The 15,672-nt window shown below is 35.3% G+C and overlaps 1 protein-coding gene across 3 annotated transcripts in view; it reads right to left on the bottom strand.

Moving 5' to 3' along the window:
• Positions 1-15,421, bottom strand: part of LOC124805186 (TBC domain-containing protein kinase-like protein) — a 77,652-nt gene extending 62,231 nt beyond the window's left edge. For 2 of the 3 annotated variants that reach the window (XM_047265677.1, XM_047265679.1), the window contains exons 1-3: positions 15,199-15,421; positions 14,901-15,104; positions 377-623 (exon numbers count right to left, since the gene is read on the bottom strand). In XM_047265677.1, coding sequence (XP_047121633.1) covers positions 377-623; positions 14,901-15,104; positions 15,199-15,205 — 458 coding nt within the window. In that variant the 5' untranslated portion in view covers positions 15,206-15,421. The remainder of the gene's footprint in view (positions 1-376; positions 624-14,900; positions 15,105-15,198) is intronic. The other variant, XM_047265678.1, reaches the window with a different exon arrangement.
• Between the last annotated feature and the right edge of the window lie 251 nt (positions 15,422-15,672).

Genomic DNA, 15,672 nt, shown 5'->3' with positions numbered 1-15,672 from the left:
CAGCTGCTTCAATGCCTATGCCATTTGGATCCTCCACATTAGAATTTGATCCTAAAAACTGCAGGTGGGAACTCAATTTTCACAGCACAGCCTCCATGCCCACAATCTATCTGGTCTAATCTGCCTGATGTTATATCTCAACACATGCTGCAATATGAAAATAATTTTAGCATGATAACAAAGAACTGTGATTGGTAGCAGCCTCTATAAAACACACACAAAACCTGCTGATAAAAAATAATCTCAGAGTTCTTTTACAAACTCATGGAATCTCTATATGACAGTTTCCCAAGAAAATACCACTGTTGGGCATAAAATAGCCACACAATTGTTGTTCTATACAACATATGACTCAAATTTTTATAACACTACTCACCCTATGGGAAATGAAACATCAGTTCCTTCTCCAGTCATGTAATAAAGTCCATAATTGAAGAGCTTCACATCTCCTTTATCATCAACTAATATGTTTTCTGGACAAAGACTTCGATGGACAATTCGCAAAGTATTCAGGTGATTTAAAGCATCAACTATTTGCATAGTAAATTTCTGTAATGCATTGAGTGGGAGAAACTGTCCACTTAAAGGTTTGGGATGATACTGACACACCACCATCGTCCTCTCTGTCAACAAGTATTGATTAATGCCAATGTTAGAAAAACATAATTGTAACTATACAAAGAATTTCTTAGAAACATAATTTAATGTTGCAGCAATTTTACTTTAATCATATATTAAACATTATTCTTTGACATATGAGATTAATTATAATCTGTTAATTTATGCATAGCCCACTTGCAAATAAAGTTAACAATACATTAAGTGAATAGCTCTCACTAACTGAAACATGAATAACTTTTAGTAACCAAAGTACCTAACCTTATAAACATCATCTTTCAGTAAACAAATGTATACACAAATAATCTTAACTAAAATATCAGTATCTTTTTCACTGTTGTGTTACAGTTTCAATGAGACATGATACAGCTCACTTTCGGCAATGCGGCAGTGTTTAGGCTACTATTACAACATAACTATTGTAAAAGAACAGGTAATGTAAAATATTCAGGGTGATTTGGAAGTTGCATTGAAATAATTAGAACATAAAAGTGTTCTAATTGCAACTACTGTGTTGGTGCAAGATCATGTATTAGCATTAACATCATATTTAAAGTATTGTGGTAAGGTTCACTGGGTGTCTGAAGACTGAATCTTCCACTCCCTATCAAAGTGAGCAACTGTTCTGAAACTTCCTGACAGTGTAAAGGACTGTGCTTGGTGAGACCCTTGCCTGAATAGGCAATCACTTTACCCGACGAGCAATCCCAATAGATCAGCTAAAAGTACAAAATGTGATTGCACCTTCATGTAATAACAGAGCTCCTAAGATTAGCCAACATCATGAATCCCTTAAGACAGAGATTCTACTCTGAAATCACATTAAGCTCCACTAAACTTACTTTAAATATCAATGACAGATTTTTACCAATAAAAAATTAGAAATGTATTAGACTACCTGATTGTCTTGTAATAAGCAGTGTCCCCATGCAAATATTAAGCAAGCATTAGCAGATGAATGGTATGAAAAACCATTAGACTCTTTCAAAGAGAGAGCTATTTAGCTAACTGTGACCTATATTAGTCCTAACTAATTCTATGACAAAATATATTAGCACAGGTTAGTGAAATTAGTGCTAATGAACATGAATGACAGTTAACCTGCACTAGCAATTGTTTCTGACAAGCACTTATCCTTGTTAACTTACACTTTAATTCAAAATTTTGGAAGGTCCTTCTTTGTAATGAAATCTAAAGAGCATTAAATATGAACTGCTAAATGAACCTGTTCACAGCATTTATCACGTTGAAAGTAATATGGAGTCTTTCATCCCAGACCCAATTAATGAACAGCAACAAGTCAATATAATTGTCTAATTCAATCTACTGTCCCTTGTTCTTTAAGGGTGGCTTGACATAGTTTTCTATGCTGATCAATCCTGCACAAGTCTCTCTAACTCTGCATAACTACTGCAACCTACATCTATTTGAGCCTCCTCACTGTATTCAAGTGTAAGTCTCCCTCAACAATTTTCACCCCCTCCCTCCCCATATTTCCTTCATTACCAAACTGAATTTCCTTGATACTTCAGTGTGTGCCTTCTTTTAAACGGGTTGCACCATACATTTCTTTTTTCCCCAATTTAATTCAGTACCTTCTCATTAGTTACTACCCATCTAATCTTCAGCACTCTTCTGTATTACTGTATTTCAAAAGCTTCTATTCTTTTCCTGTCTAGTGGTTACCCCCCTCAATTCACTTCCACATAAGACTACATTCCACCAATACCTTCATAAAGGACTTCTTCATGCTAAAATTAAATTTGAATTAAACAAAGTTCTTCAGAATACTTTTCTAATTAGTGACATTCTGTGTTTTACATCCTCCTCCTTCATGCATCACCAGTTATTTTGCTCCCCAAACAGAAAAATTCTCATCCTACTTTTGGTATCTCATTTTGTAATCCAAGTCCCTCACCACCACCTGATTTACATTGACTGCACTCCCTTGCCCATGATTTACTTTAGTTCATACTTATAAACTCTTTTCAAGACCCTACCCATTCCATTCAATTACACTTCCCAGTCCTTTCCCATCTCTCATTGAATTATGTTATCGATGAGCCTAAAAGATTTTATTTCTCCTCTCTGAACCATAATTCACTTTCTAAATTTCTCCTTGGTAAGCTTCACATGCGTGCGGAACGATTTGAAGAGGAATGATCATATAAAATTAATTGTTGGTAAGGCGGGTGCCAGGTTGAGATTTATTGGGAGAGTCCTTAGAAAATGTAGTCCATCAACAAAGGAGGTGGCTTACAAAACACTCGTTCGACCTATACTTGAGTATTGCTCATCAGTGTGGGATCCATACCAGATCGGGTTGACGGAGGAGATAGAGAAGATCCAAAGAAGAGCGGCGCGTTTCGTCACAGGGTTATTTGGTAACCGTGATAGCGTTACAGAGATGTTTAACAAACTCAAGTGGCAGACTCTGCAAGAGAGGCGCTCTGCATCGCGGTGTAGCTTGCTTGCCAAGTTTCGAGAGGGTGCGTTTCTGGATGAGGTATCGAATATATTGCTTCCCCCTACTCATACCTCCCGAGGAGATCACGAATGAAAAATTAGAGAGATTCGAGCGCGTATGGAGGCTTTCAGACAGTCGTTCTTCCCGCGAACCATATGCGACTGGAACAGAAAAGGGAGATAATGACTGTGGCACGTAAAGTGCCCTCCGCCACACACCGTTGGGTGGCTTGCGGAGTATAAATGTAGATGCAGATGTAGACACAGTTTGCTTAATCTTCAAACTGAATAACACTGACAACAGTCTATAACCCTGTCTTCTCTACCACTGTTTCCCTTTCATGTCCTTTGACTCTCATAATTGCAGTCTTGTTTCTGTTCAAGTTGCACATGATCTTTTGCTCCCTGTATTTTATACCTGTAAACTCCAAAATCTGAAAAAGTGTAGCCTATTCCAGACAATTTTTTCAAAAGCTTTTCTAATTCTACATATGACATAAATGTGTCTTTGCTCTCTCTCTATCTCTTTCTTTTAATGCATCTTTAAGGTCATTCATAAGGTGAGTATTCTCTTACATGTTCCTACATTTTCCCAGAACCCACACACATTCCCCCAGAGATCAATCTCTACCATTTTTTTCCATTCTTCAGTGAATAATTTGTTTCAGAATTTTGCAACCATGACTTATTAATCTGAACTCTCAATAATATTCATACCTGTCAGCACCTGCTTCCAACGCAGTTTCATTACAAACAACATATAGAAGAAAATACCTTTAGTTGTTTCATTTATCTGTGCTGATTTGAGAAAATGGCATTTTAACAAAAAATTAAAAATTTATGGTGCTGTTGCCCTTTGTGTTGACCACATTTATTTTAACAATATTATGAGAAGAACAGGTGCCATTCACCATATAGCAGAGATGTTGAGTCACAGACAGACACACGAAATGACTATCAAGCAAAGCTTTTGCCAAACATGCCTTCATCAGAATTATAAAAAACCACACACACACACACACACACACACACACACACACACACACAAAAACACAAACACACTGCGACTCAGCATCTCTGCTACATGGTGAATAGCAACCATTCTTTTCAAACAATGGAAAATCCAGGTTGGAATGTAACAATGTTGCAAAAGGAAAGTTGCTACTCACGATATAAGGGAGATGCTGGGTCGCAGATAGATTATTGTTGATGAAGGCCTTAATGGCCGAAAGCTTTAATTGTGTGAGTCTTTTTGTTTTGCCTGTTTGTGACTCAGCTACCCTTTTCATAATACTGTCACTATTCCACCCTGTATTTTCAACTGTTTGATTTTTCTACACTTATTTTAGGTATTTTTACTAATTACTGGTGACTTTCCCACAGTTACTCCATGTCTTTTGGACATATCGACCCTTAGTACCAACACATTTAGTACTCTGCTATTCACAAAAAAGAACTGTTCCTCATTCATAAAGACCACAAAGTTAGTTTCCTGCTCCATGGATCACTCTACATGATAAATTATAATGGTGTGAAACAAGTCACTTAACATTCACAATGCAAATTAATTTGTAATTTTTTAAAGAAACATACAGAGCTGAGTTGGTAATTTCTAGCAACCACTTTTTACACATTGCAATTGTAACTACACTTCTACAGAATAGAAGGTTTTGTCATGGAGGAACTTTTTCAGTTTCTTTTCAGATTATTTGACTTTGCTGTTTGTCATTTTATATCCTTAGGTAACTGATAAAAAATTTCTGTTGCAGTATTGTGGACCCCTTTCTGGGCTAAAGACAACTGTAATGTCGAATGGTGATTATCAATTTTCCTTCAGATATTTTAATTATGCACAGTATCATTCCTTTTGAACCACGGTGCATTATTTACAACAAAGTTCATGAGGGCATAAATATTATGTGAAGCAATAGCCAGAATGCCGAACTCAACAAGATTTCTACAAAATGCTCGTGGGTGAGCACCATGTGTTATTTTTACAGAAGGTTTATAAGCTATTTACTCACTTTCTTTCTTAAATATGAGTCAACCAGGGCATTATTTAATGTGACATTGTTGAAAAAATGCAAATATGTCTAATTACTGGACTGTCTCTCCCCATTCTCATCATTACATTACATTAATACTTGTTCCACAGACCATGAATACGACATTTCGTAATGTGGAACTTGTCTGTTTAACATAAGTTTCCGTAACTTTTTTAAGAATTACTACTTCATATCTAAAAATTCAGCTATTGTGTAGGAGTTGTCATGTAGAAATTCTTTTCATTTTTTTAAAAATAATGGTTGGTATCTGTGAGACTTTTAAGTTTTAATGCTCTTTGGCAAATGACAAAAGATTTTTGTGGCAGCATAATTCATCCCCTTCTGTGCCTGTGTGTGTATGTGTGTGTGTGTGTGTGTGTGTGTGTGTGTGTAACTGTTTCACCAGATCACATGTTTCTTGCAATTCAATTTCTTATCAATGCACACACCCAGAAATTTTGAATACTCTACCTTAGCAGCAACAGACTTGTGTTCATAGCTTATATTTATCAACGGTGTTTCACCATTTACTATACAAAATTGTAAATACTGCATTTTGTCAAAATTAAGACAACCCATTTGCAGAAAAGCAGATAATACTCATATTGTGAAAGATATTATTTACAATTTCCTCAGCTAATTCTTGTTTATTCAGTGTGATTACTAGACCTGTATCATCTGCATGAATAACTATCTCTGGACCTTCACGAATGTACAGAGGCAAGTCATTATTATGATTACAAGCTTTTGTGCAATGAATACTCTTTTTCTTAATGATGAATTACCCAAAAATATGATGCCATATGAAAACGGTGAATGAAAACAAACACTGAACCCTAGGGGCACTGTTCTTGATACCTCCTCAGAGGACACTGCTGATTTTTGCAGCCTATCTGTACTACTAATTTGAACCTTCTGCATTCTTCCAGTAATATAAATTAAACAATTTTTGCTGTTTCACTCACACCACAAAACTTATACTTATCTAGAAGAATTTCACAATTCAAACAGTCAAAAGTCTTGGAGGGATCACAAAAAAATCCCAATGGGTGGTGTTCGGTTATTCAGAGCATGTAATATTTGATCAATGAAAGGACAGAGAGCATTTTCTGCTGAAAAGCCTTCCTGAAAACCAAACAGAGATTTTTTCAGTACTTAATTTTTACGATATGCGAAGCTACTCTTGACACATTGCTTTTTAAGAATTTTGAATAAAACTGTCAGAAGTGAGACAGGGCAGCAGTTGTTAGCATCAGACCTATCCCCCCCCTCATTTATGCAATGGTTTAACAATAGCATATCTCAGTCCATCCTGAAAAATGTCCTGTTTCAGTGAGCTACAATATATGTGGCTGGGAAAAAGCTTTTAGTACTCTGTAGGAAATGCCATCAATTCCATGTAAGCTTTTACTTTTGAGTGAATTTATTATTTTCCTAATTTTAGTAGGAGAGGTCGCTTGAATTTGAATTTTTTCAAATTGCACAGGCATTACCTCTTCCATATACAGCCTTGCATTTTCTAATGAATAGTTGGATCCTATTTTCTCTACAACACTTAAAAAATGATTATTAAAAATATTTTCTACTTATGATTTTTTGTTAAGAAACTTCATTGCATTTGACAGAATATTAAAATGTTCCATGTTTCCACATTATTTAGTATTTCCTCACCCTCTGTTACATTTATCAATGGTGAAATACCCCTAGAAATGCTTATGTCTATGTCCATGTTCATCTCTTACTCCCCCATGCAATGACTCAGTATCAGAAGATTGGTTCAGTGCGTGTATTGCAATTGGGTAATATGTGCTTCTTTCAGATTTAATAACTTCCTGGTTTGTTTTACTTCTGATAGATTCAAGTGTAAATATTTATCAGTGTGACAACTGGAAGAGAAATTAGGTATATGTTGCAAATAAGCTTCAAAACTCACACAACATAACTGCTGGCATCTGGGCAGTCATAAACAGTTTTAGAACCTGCAATGACAAATCCTGTATGGACGACACTATGAAAGACACTGGCATGCACATAAAAGACCAACTGGAAATTGTAAATATTTTTAATGAATATTTTTCTTCTGTAGGGAAAGCTATAAATGAGAAACATAAAAACATGCACTACAGTTTTAAAGGTAACACATATGACCATAGTATATATCTAGCCCCCACAAACTGTGCAGAAATAATGGGCATCATTAGCTCTCTAAAACCGTCTAATTCAGCTGGGCATGATGGCCTAAATATTAATGTTTTAAAAGCCTGTACCTCTGTCTGTAGCAGTCAACAATATAATAGAATCAGGCACCTTTCCACACAGACTAAAAATAGCGCAGGTAACACCCATTTTTAAGAAAGGTGACAACAACAAAATAGAAAACTACAGACCAGTCTCAATCCTTCCTGTCTTTTCCAAAATAGTTGAGAAAGTTATATACAACAGGATTATAAACTTCCTTAAACACAACCTGATGTTTGAAAAACAAAATGGATTCCTCAAACGTAAATCAACCAGCACTGCAGCTGCTCAACTAATTGAAGAGGTGTTAAGGGGTATCGAAAGCAAGGAACTTGTGACAGGTGTATACCTAGTCCTGGAAAAAGCCTTTGATTGTGTGAATGTTGACATCCTATTAGACAAGCATGGGCATTAGAGGCACTGCTTATGACCTAATAAAGTATTATATGAGCAATAGAAAACAATTTGTTCTGCTTAAAACAGAAAGTGGTGTCTACAAATCAGAGATCACTTGCATAAATAAACGAAAGCCCAGAAAACTAGAAGTATTGTGAGGAAGTTTAATAATGAAAACATAGATTACTTTTGTTCTCTCTTGAGAAGAGAAATCTGGACTGATGTTAACAGTTCAAACAGCACAGATGACAAGTTTGATAAATTTGTGGCCACATACAAACATTTTTTTGAAATAGCCTTTCCTAAACAAATGTCACTTATGAATTCTGTGCACAAACCAAATAAATAGATCACAACAGGAATAAAAATATCATGCCAGAATAAAAGGAACTTATATGAATACTCAAAGCAAACCACAAATCCTGTATTTATCACTTACTTCAAACAATACAAACAAATACTTAGAGAAGTTATAACAAAAGCAAAGAAAATGGAAAATGACAAACAAACAAAAAATTCCAGGAATAAGACTAAAGCAACCTGGAGTATCATACAAAGAGAAACAGGTACTACATCATTAGCCCACAAAAATATAGAACTTCATGAAAACAACAATAAAATAATCAACCCCACAGTAGTGGCTAATAAATTTAACAACTACTTTTCTAATGTTGCACACCACCTGATTACCAAACATTACAACTCACAACCACAGAGCAATACACTCCAGTCAGATACAAAAATTCTTACAAGAACCCTATTCATGTCTCCAACAACACCTGAGGAATTATCTGTCATTATAAAAAGGTTACCCAATAAGTATTCAGCAGGTACTGATGAAATACCAGATATTATCATCAAAGCAAGTGTAACATCTATCATAGAACCACTAACGGATATTTTCAATTCATAATTCGTGAGTGGTATATTCCTGAAAAATCTGAAAATGGCAAAAGTGACACCACTGTACAAGAAATGGGGACAAACATGAAGCTGCATACTATAGACCTGTATCAGTATTGTCAGGCTTCGGTAAAAATTCTTGAAAAACTACTTCTTAGAAGGCTGACAGCCTTTCTAAATAAAGAAAACGCGCAACACGGATTAAGAACTGGCAGATCAACACAGTCAGCTCTTTATACCTCCTTAAATGAAATTCTAACTGCAGTGGATAATAAGCAACATGTGTCTGGCATATTTCTTGACCTTAGTAAAGCCTTCGATGTAATTGATCATAATAATCTGTTGCAGAGGCTAGGTAATTATGGAATACGAGGCCTGCCAAACAAGTGGATACATTCCTACCTTCATGACCATCAACAGATCACTCAAATGAAATACAAAGACATAAAAACACAAAAAATTTGTAATTTTTACAGTAATGCACAAAACATTACATATGGAGTTCCTCAAGGGTCAGTCCTTGGGTCAATTCTTTTCATTCTTTATGTTAATGATTTGTCAGAAAAAATAACTAAAGGGACAACAGTACTTTTTGCAGATGACACAAATATCCTAATCAAATCACGTGATGAGGAAAGCCTACAAAAAAACAGCTACAGGTATAATACAAAATTTGACACAATGGTTCAGGACAAACAAGCTAATAATAAATAATGAAAAAACAGTGATAGTCAATTTCCACAATTCACAGAAACTACATCCTGCAAGACCAATTTTAAAATTGATGGAAAAACTGTCTCATCTGTGAGCGACACAAAATTTTTAGGTATACATATACAGCAAAACCGAAAATGGGAGACACATCTTAACCATGTACATAAAAAGCTAAATACACTTACGTATGCAGTAAGAATCCTCGCACAAAATACAAGCCATGCGTCTGTGATCACAATGTACCATGGCAGTAGTCAGTCACTGCTGATGTACGGCATTATCTTTTGGGGGAACTCCGTAGGTACAAACAAAACATTTAGGCTACAGAAAAAGATTGTTAGAATAATAAACCATGCTAAGTACAGAGACTCCTGTAGACCAATATTTAAAAATCTCAGTATACTGCCTCTTCCTTGCTTAAATATGTATGAAATATTAAATTAAAAAAAGGAAGTATTTTAAAAGGTGGAAATATCTTCAAGTATAACTGTGATTACTACCCTCATGATACTAGGCAGAAACATTACTTGCCTGTCAATACAGTAAGTACAAACATCTGTAAGAGAGGAGTGTATCATACTGGCATAATGCTGTACAATCACATGCCATACTACTTGAAACATATGCAAAATTTACAAAAGTTTAAAGTGAAACTGAAAGAGTACTTGCTTGACCACTGTTTCTATTCTGTTTCCGAGTTTTTAGAGTACCAGAAAAGTATAGTGTAATTGCTCAAATATTCTTAATAAGTCTATCATTTTATTTTATTATATTAAATTTGTCATCAATATTCAACATGTATTGAATAATTTTTAATTATTTAACCTTTCAAAATAACAATGTGTATGATGATGTATATACTGTACCAACCTGACTTGTCCTACATCGTTTGTGCAAAAAATGTACCTAAACACGATTTACAGGACCAATAAAGAAATACAAATACAAATATAAAATATGGCGTGCCCCAGGGCCCGATGTTGGGACCCCTTCTGTTCTTGATCTTTGTAAATGATATTAAATACTGTATTATAAATTCCAAAATTGTTCTGTATGCCAATGACGCGTCCATTGTGTGTAAAAAGGAATCATGCAATGAACTAGAGGCCGAGTGTAATAATGTGACAAAAGAAATTGTTCAGTTTTTTAATGAAAGCCACTTAAATGTAAGCACCAGTAAAACATGTTTTATGGAGTTTAACAAAAGAAGTTTGAATAATGAAATTAAATTATACATTGGCAACGAATTGGTAAAGAAAGAGTATAGTGTAAAATTCCTTGGCGTAACAATCCAAAACAACCTGAAATGGGACACACATATTGACTCCCTAGTAACTAAGTTGTCAAAAAATATATTTGGAATCAGTACAATTAGCAAGTTCTGTAAAGACACTGTAGTCCTAAAGACTGCATACCATGCTCTTTTCTCCTCTCACTTGAACTACAGTATTGAAATTTGGGGGGCAACAACCAAAGCTAATCTAGATAAGCTACTCATTCTGAAAAAAAAAGGGGGGTGTGAGAATAATCTGTAGAGTAAAATATAGGGAATCCTGCGCAACTTGTTTCCAAAAACAGATGTGTTAACTGTTATAAACACATACATTCTGAAAGCCATATTGCTTGTGAAAAGATTGCACCCAAACACTTATTCAGATTTCCACCAGTACAATACAGAAATAAAGAAAGATTTTAAATTGGCAGGCACAGAACAGCACTTTACGAAAAGGGGCCTCAGAACACAGGTATAAAATTAGCTAATGCACTGCCTAGTGCAGTCATGGCTCTTCTTACAATTAAAGTGAAACATCAGCTTAAGAAATTTTTAGTAAAACACCCTTTCTACACATTAAAACAGCACCATACTTATATGAAGAACAACAAATGCTTTGTGAAATTAGTAAACATGCTATTTTGTTGTAAATTAATGACATATTCAGAAGAATGTGTCTTGTGCATCGTACAAATAACTTTAATCATTACTGTTTCTTTGTACATGTGCAGTGTACCATTCGATGTTGAATAAAGCTATTATTATTATTATCTTCTTTCCTTTCTCAGATCTTAGGTGTGGTAAAATATGGAAAGTGACGTGGACCTTGACCAAGCATGACTTCCTTTTAACTGTACGGTATATGTTACATTGCATTTAGGAACTTTTGCTTAATTGAACATGTACCAATAATTACAGATTTCTGTAGTTTTATATATACGTTTGGATGTAGCTGTATTGCATTGATGTACTGGTGGATATTGTGTGGTATGACTCCTGTAGTTGATAGTATAATTGGTATAATGTCAACTTTATCCTGATGCCACATGTCCTTGACTTCCTCAGCCAGTTGGATGTATTTTTCAATTTTTTCTCCTGTTTTCTTCTGTATATTTGTTGTATTGGGTATGCATATTTCGATTAGTTGTGTTAATTTCTTCTTTTTATTGGTGAGTATGATGTCAGGTTTGTTATGTGGTGTTGTTTTATCTGTTATAATGGTTCTGTTCCAGTATAATTTGTATTCATCATTCTCCAGTACATTTTGTGGTGCACACTTGTATGTGGGAACGTGTTGTTTCATTAGTTTATGTTGTATGGAAAGTTGTTGATGTATTATTTTTGCTACATTGTCATGTCTTCTGGGTATTCTGTGTTTGTTAGTATTGCACATCCGCTTGTGATGTGATCTACTGTTTCTATTTGTTGTTTACAAAGCCTGCATTTATCTGTTGGGGTATTGGGATCTTTAATAATATGCTTGCTGTAATATCTGGTGTTTATTGTTTTATCCTGTATTGCAATCATGAATCCTTCCGTCTCACTGTATACATTGTCTTTCCTTAGCCATGTGTTGGATGCGTCTTGATCGATGTGTGGCTGTGTTAGATGATACAAGTGCTTGCCATGTAGTGTTTTCTTTTTCCAATTTACTTTCTTCGTATCTGTTGATGTTATGTGATCTAAAGGGTTGTAGAAGTGGTTATGAAATTGCAATGGTGTAGCCGATGTATTTATATGAGTGATTGCTTTGTGTATTTTGCTAGTTTCTGCTCGTTCTATAAAGAATTTTCTTAAATTGTCTACCTGTCCATAATGTAGGTTTTTTATGTCAATTAATCCCCTTCCTCCTTCCTTTCTGCTTAATGTGAATCTTTCTGTTGCTGAATGTATGTGATGTATTCTATATTTGTGGCACTGTGATCGTGTAAGTGTATTGAGTGCTTCTAGGTTTGTGTTACTCCATTTCACTACTCCAAATGAGTAGGTCAATACTGGTATAGTATAAGTATTTATAGCTTTTGTCTTGTTTCTTGCTGTCAATTCTGTTTTCAGTATTTTTGTTAGTCTTTGTCTATATTTTTCTTTTAGTTCTTCTTTAATATTTGTATTATCTATTCCTATTTTTTGTCTGTATCCTAGATATTTATAGGCATCTGTTTTTTCCATCGCTTCTATGGAGTCGCTGTGGTTATCCAATATGTAATCTTCTTGTTTAGTGTGTTTTCCCTTGACTATGCTATTTTTCTTACATTTGTCTGTTCCAAAAGCCATATTTATATCATTGCTGAATACTTCTGTTATCTTTAGTAATTGGTTGAGTTGTTGTTTTGTTGCTGCCAGTAGGTTTAGATCATCCAAATATAGCAAATGTGTGATTTTGTGTGGGTATGTTCCAGTAATATTATATCCATAATTTGTATTATTTAGCATGTTGGATAGTGGGTTCAGAGCAAGACAGAACAAGAAAGGACTTAATGAGTCTCCTTGGCATATTCCACGCTTGATCTGTATGGCTGTGATGTGATATTATTTGAATTTGTTTGGACATTAAGTGTGGTTTTCCAATTTTTCATTACTATGTTTAGGAACTGTATCAATTTAGGATCTACTTTGTATATTTCTAATATGTGTAGCAACCATGAGTGGGGTACACTATCAAAAGCTTTTTGGTCATCAATGTATGCGTAGTGCAGCGACCTTTGTTTAGTTTTAGCGTGATATGTCACCTCCGTATCTATTATCAGCTGCTCTTTACATCCTCGTGCTCCTTTGCAGCAGCATTTTTGTTCTTCATTTATAATTTTGTTCTGTGTTGTGTCATTAATTTCTGTGTAATGACTGAAGTTAATATTTTGTATATTGTTGGTAGGCATGTTATGGGGCGATATTTTGCTGGGTTTGCTGTGTCAGCTTGATCTTTAGGTTTCAGATAAGTTATTCCATGCGTAAGTGTATCAGAGAATGTGTATGTGTCTGCAATGTAATTGTTATATAATTTAGTTAGATGTGAATGTGTTGAGGTGAACTTATTTAGCCAGAAATTTGCTATTTTATCATTTCCAGGGGCTTTCCAATTGTGCGTAGAATTAATTGCTCGGGTGACTTCATGCTGCAAAATTATCACTTCAGGCATTTGTGGTATCATCTTGTATGTGTCTGTTTCTGCTTGCATCCACCGTGCATGTCTATTATGTTGTACCGGGTTTGACCATATGTTGCTCCAAAAGTGTTCCATGTCTGTTATGTTTGGCAGATTCTCTATTTTAATGTGTGTGTTATCTAGTGTCTGGTAAAATTTCTTTTGGTTTGTGTTGAATGATATTATTATTATTATTATTATTATTACTATTATTATATCACATCCTGTAAAATACGTTCTGTCTTACAACAAACACACAGAAGCATCTGGCAGCATGTCAACTCCTACCCACACTCGTCTTTAAAGTACTAACTAACAATATGAAAGGCAAGGATCTATCTACAAATTCATAAAATTCCTAGAACCGGAAAACAATATGCCAGAAACATGGTTACACGCGATTTCATTGAGACCCGTTGAGAATGGCTAATTATAATTCACAGATTACGGTATATTAATAATTTTTACTTATGGACCGTCTGACAGCAACTGAATAAAACACAATTTTAGTGCCATACGCGTTTCGCCTTTATTTTCTGCGAGGCATCATCAGTGGCAGGTTGCGTGGGCAATTTCCTACATATTACGCTGCTGTTGCATTTTTGGTGTTGTTGTTGTTCTTCTTCTTCTTATGAACGCCAATTTGCGGTTTTCTTCCCCATTCCACAACACTATGCACTGAACGCTTGTTTTAAAGCCAAAAAACCGCAAATTGGCGTTCATAAGAAGAAGAAGAAGAACACCAAAAATGCAACAGGAGCGTAATATGTAGGAAATTGCTCACGCAACCTGCCACTGATGATGCCTCGCAGAAAATAAAGGCGAAACGCGTATGGCACTAAAATTGTGTTTTATTCAGTTGCTGTCAGACGGTCCATAAGTAAAAATTATTAATATACCGTAACATTACACGCAACTGAGGAAGACAGGACTATAAAAGTTGAAGATAATTCACAGAACTTGTGGCCTGCTAGAAACGTTAAAAAGGAGACACACACAACTGATGTTACACACATATTGCTCTCCAATTCCACGAGATGCAGGCATCGAACCGGTATTGTGAGTAATAAGAGTTAATGGAACCAAAACCACTCATTAAACTAACCATGTTTTCCTCTTATTATGTCCACGTATGTACACAAATGCGGATGTTTGATGGTTTTGAGAAACTGTGCTCTTCCATAAATAGTTATAGAATTCGGCGTCAATGGCAGGCCATTACTGCCACACATTTCGCCTGGATGGCTCCTGGCGAAGAAAGTGATGCCTCCAAAGAGGCTTCCAATGTCATCTTGATGCTTCTTATCTGCTATGGAAATTGTGAAAAATTAGTTCACCTTATAAAACTGGAATCAAGCATTCCCTATAACGAAACTAAACTTCTGAGAGATGAAATAAGTCACCTGTCATCGCGTATATGAAATGTCACCGATGACAGTAAACGTCTTCAACCACAGAGAAAGACGTTCATAAAAGATTATAAAATTACTGAACATGCGAGTGGCTATTGTTTAAAACACATCACCCACTGCCAAGGAAGCCAATCTAAACAGATGACTAAAAACTGTAAAAGTATACACTACACATAACCTAGAAATCGGCAACATGATGAAATCAAAACATAGCGCCACTATACATCAAAGACCAAACAAACTTCCCGCTGCACGCCCACTTTGACAACATATCGACAGTGGTCAGAGATATTCACCTTCGGGTATATATAAACCTAATAACCAATGCAGTGATTGTTGACATGGTAGTATGTAAGTAAGCCTCACATTACCTAAATAATTCATTTACAAGCGGTTGATATCAGGGCCATATTTATAGAAGTTTAATTTTAACGCATCTGCCAGTACTACAGTTACATTCGTACT

Source organism: Schistocerca piceifrons, chromosome 7 (genome assembly GCF_021461385.2).
Source record: "Schistocerca piceifrons isolate TAMUIC-IGC-003096 chromosome 7, iqSchPice1.1, whole genome shotgun sequence".
Classification (NCBI taxonomy): domain Eukaryota; kingdom Metazoa; phylum Arthropoda; class Insecta; order Orthoptera; family Acrididae; genus Schistocerca; species Schistocerca piceifrons.
Note: the sequence above shows the minus strand (reverse complement) of the source record. Positions and strands in the feature narration are given on the sequence as shown.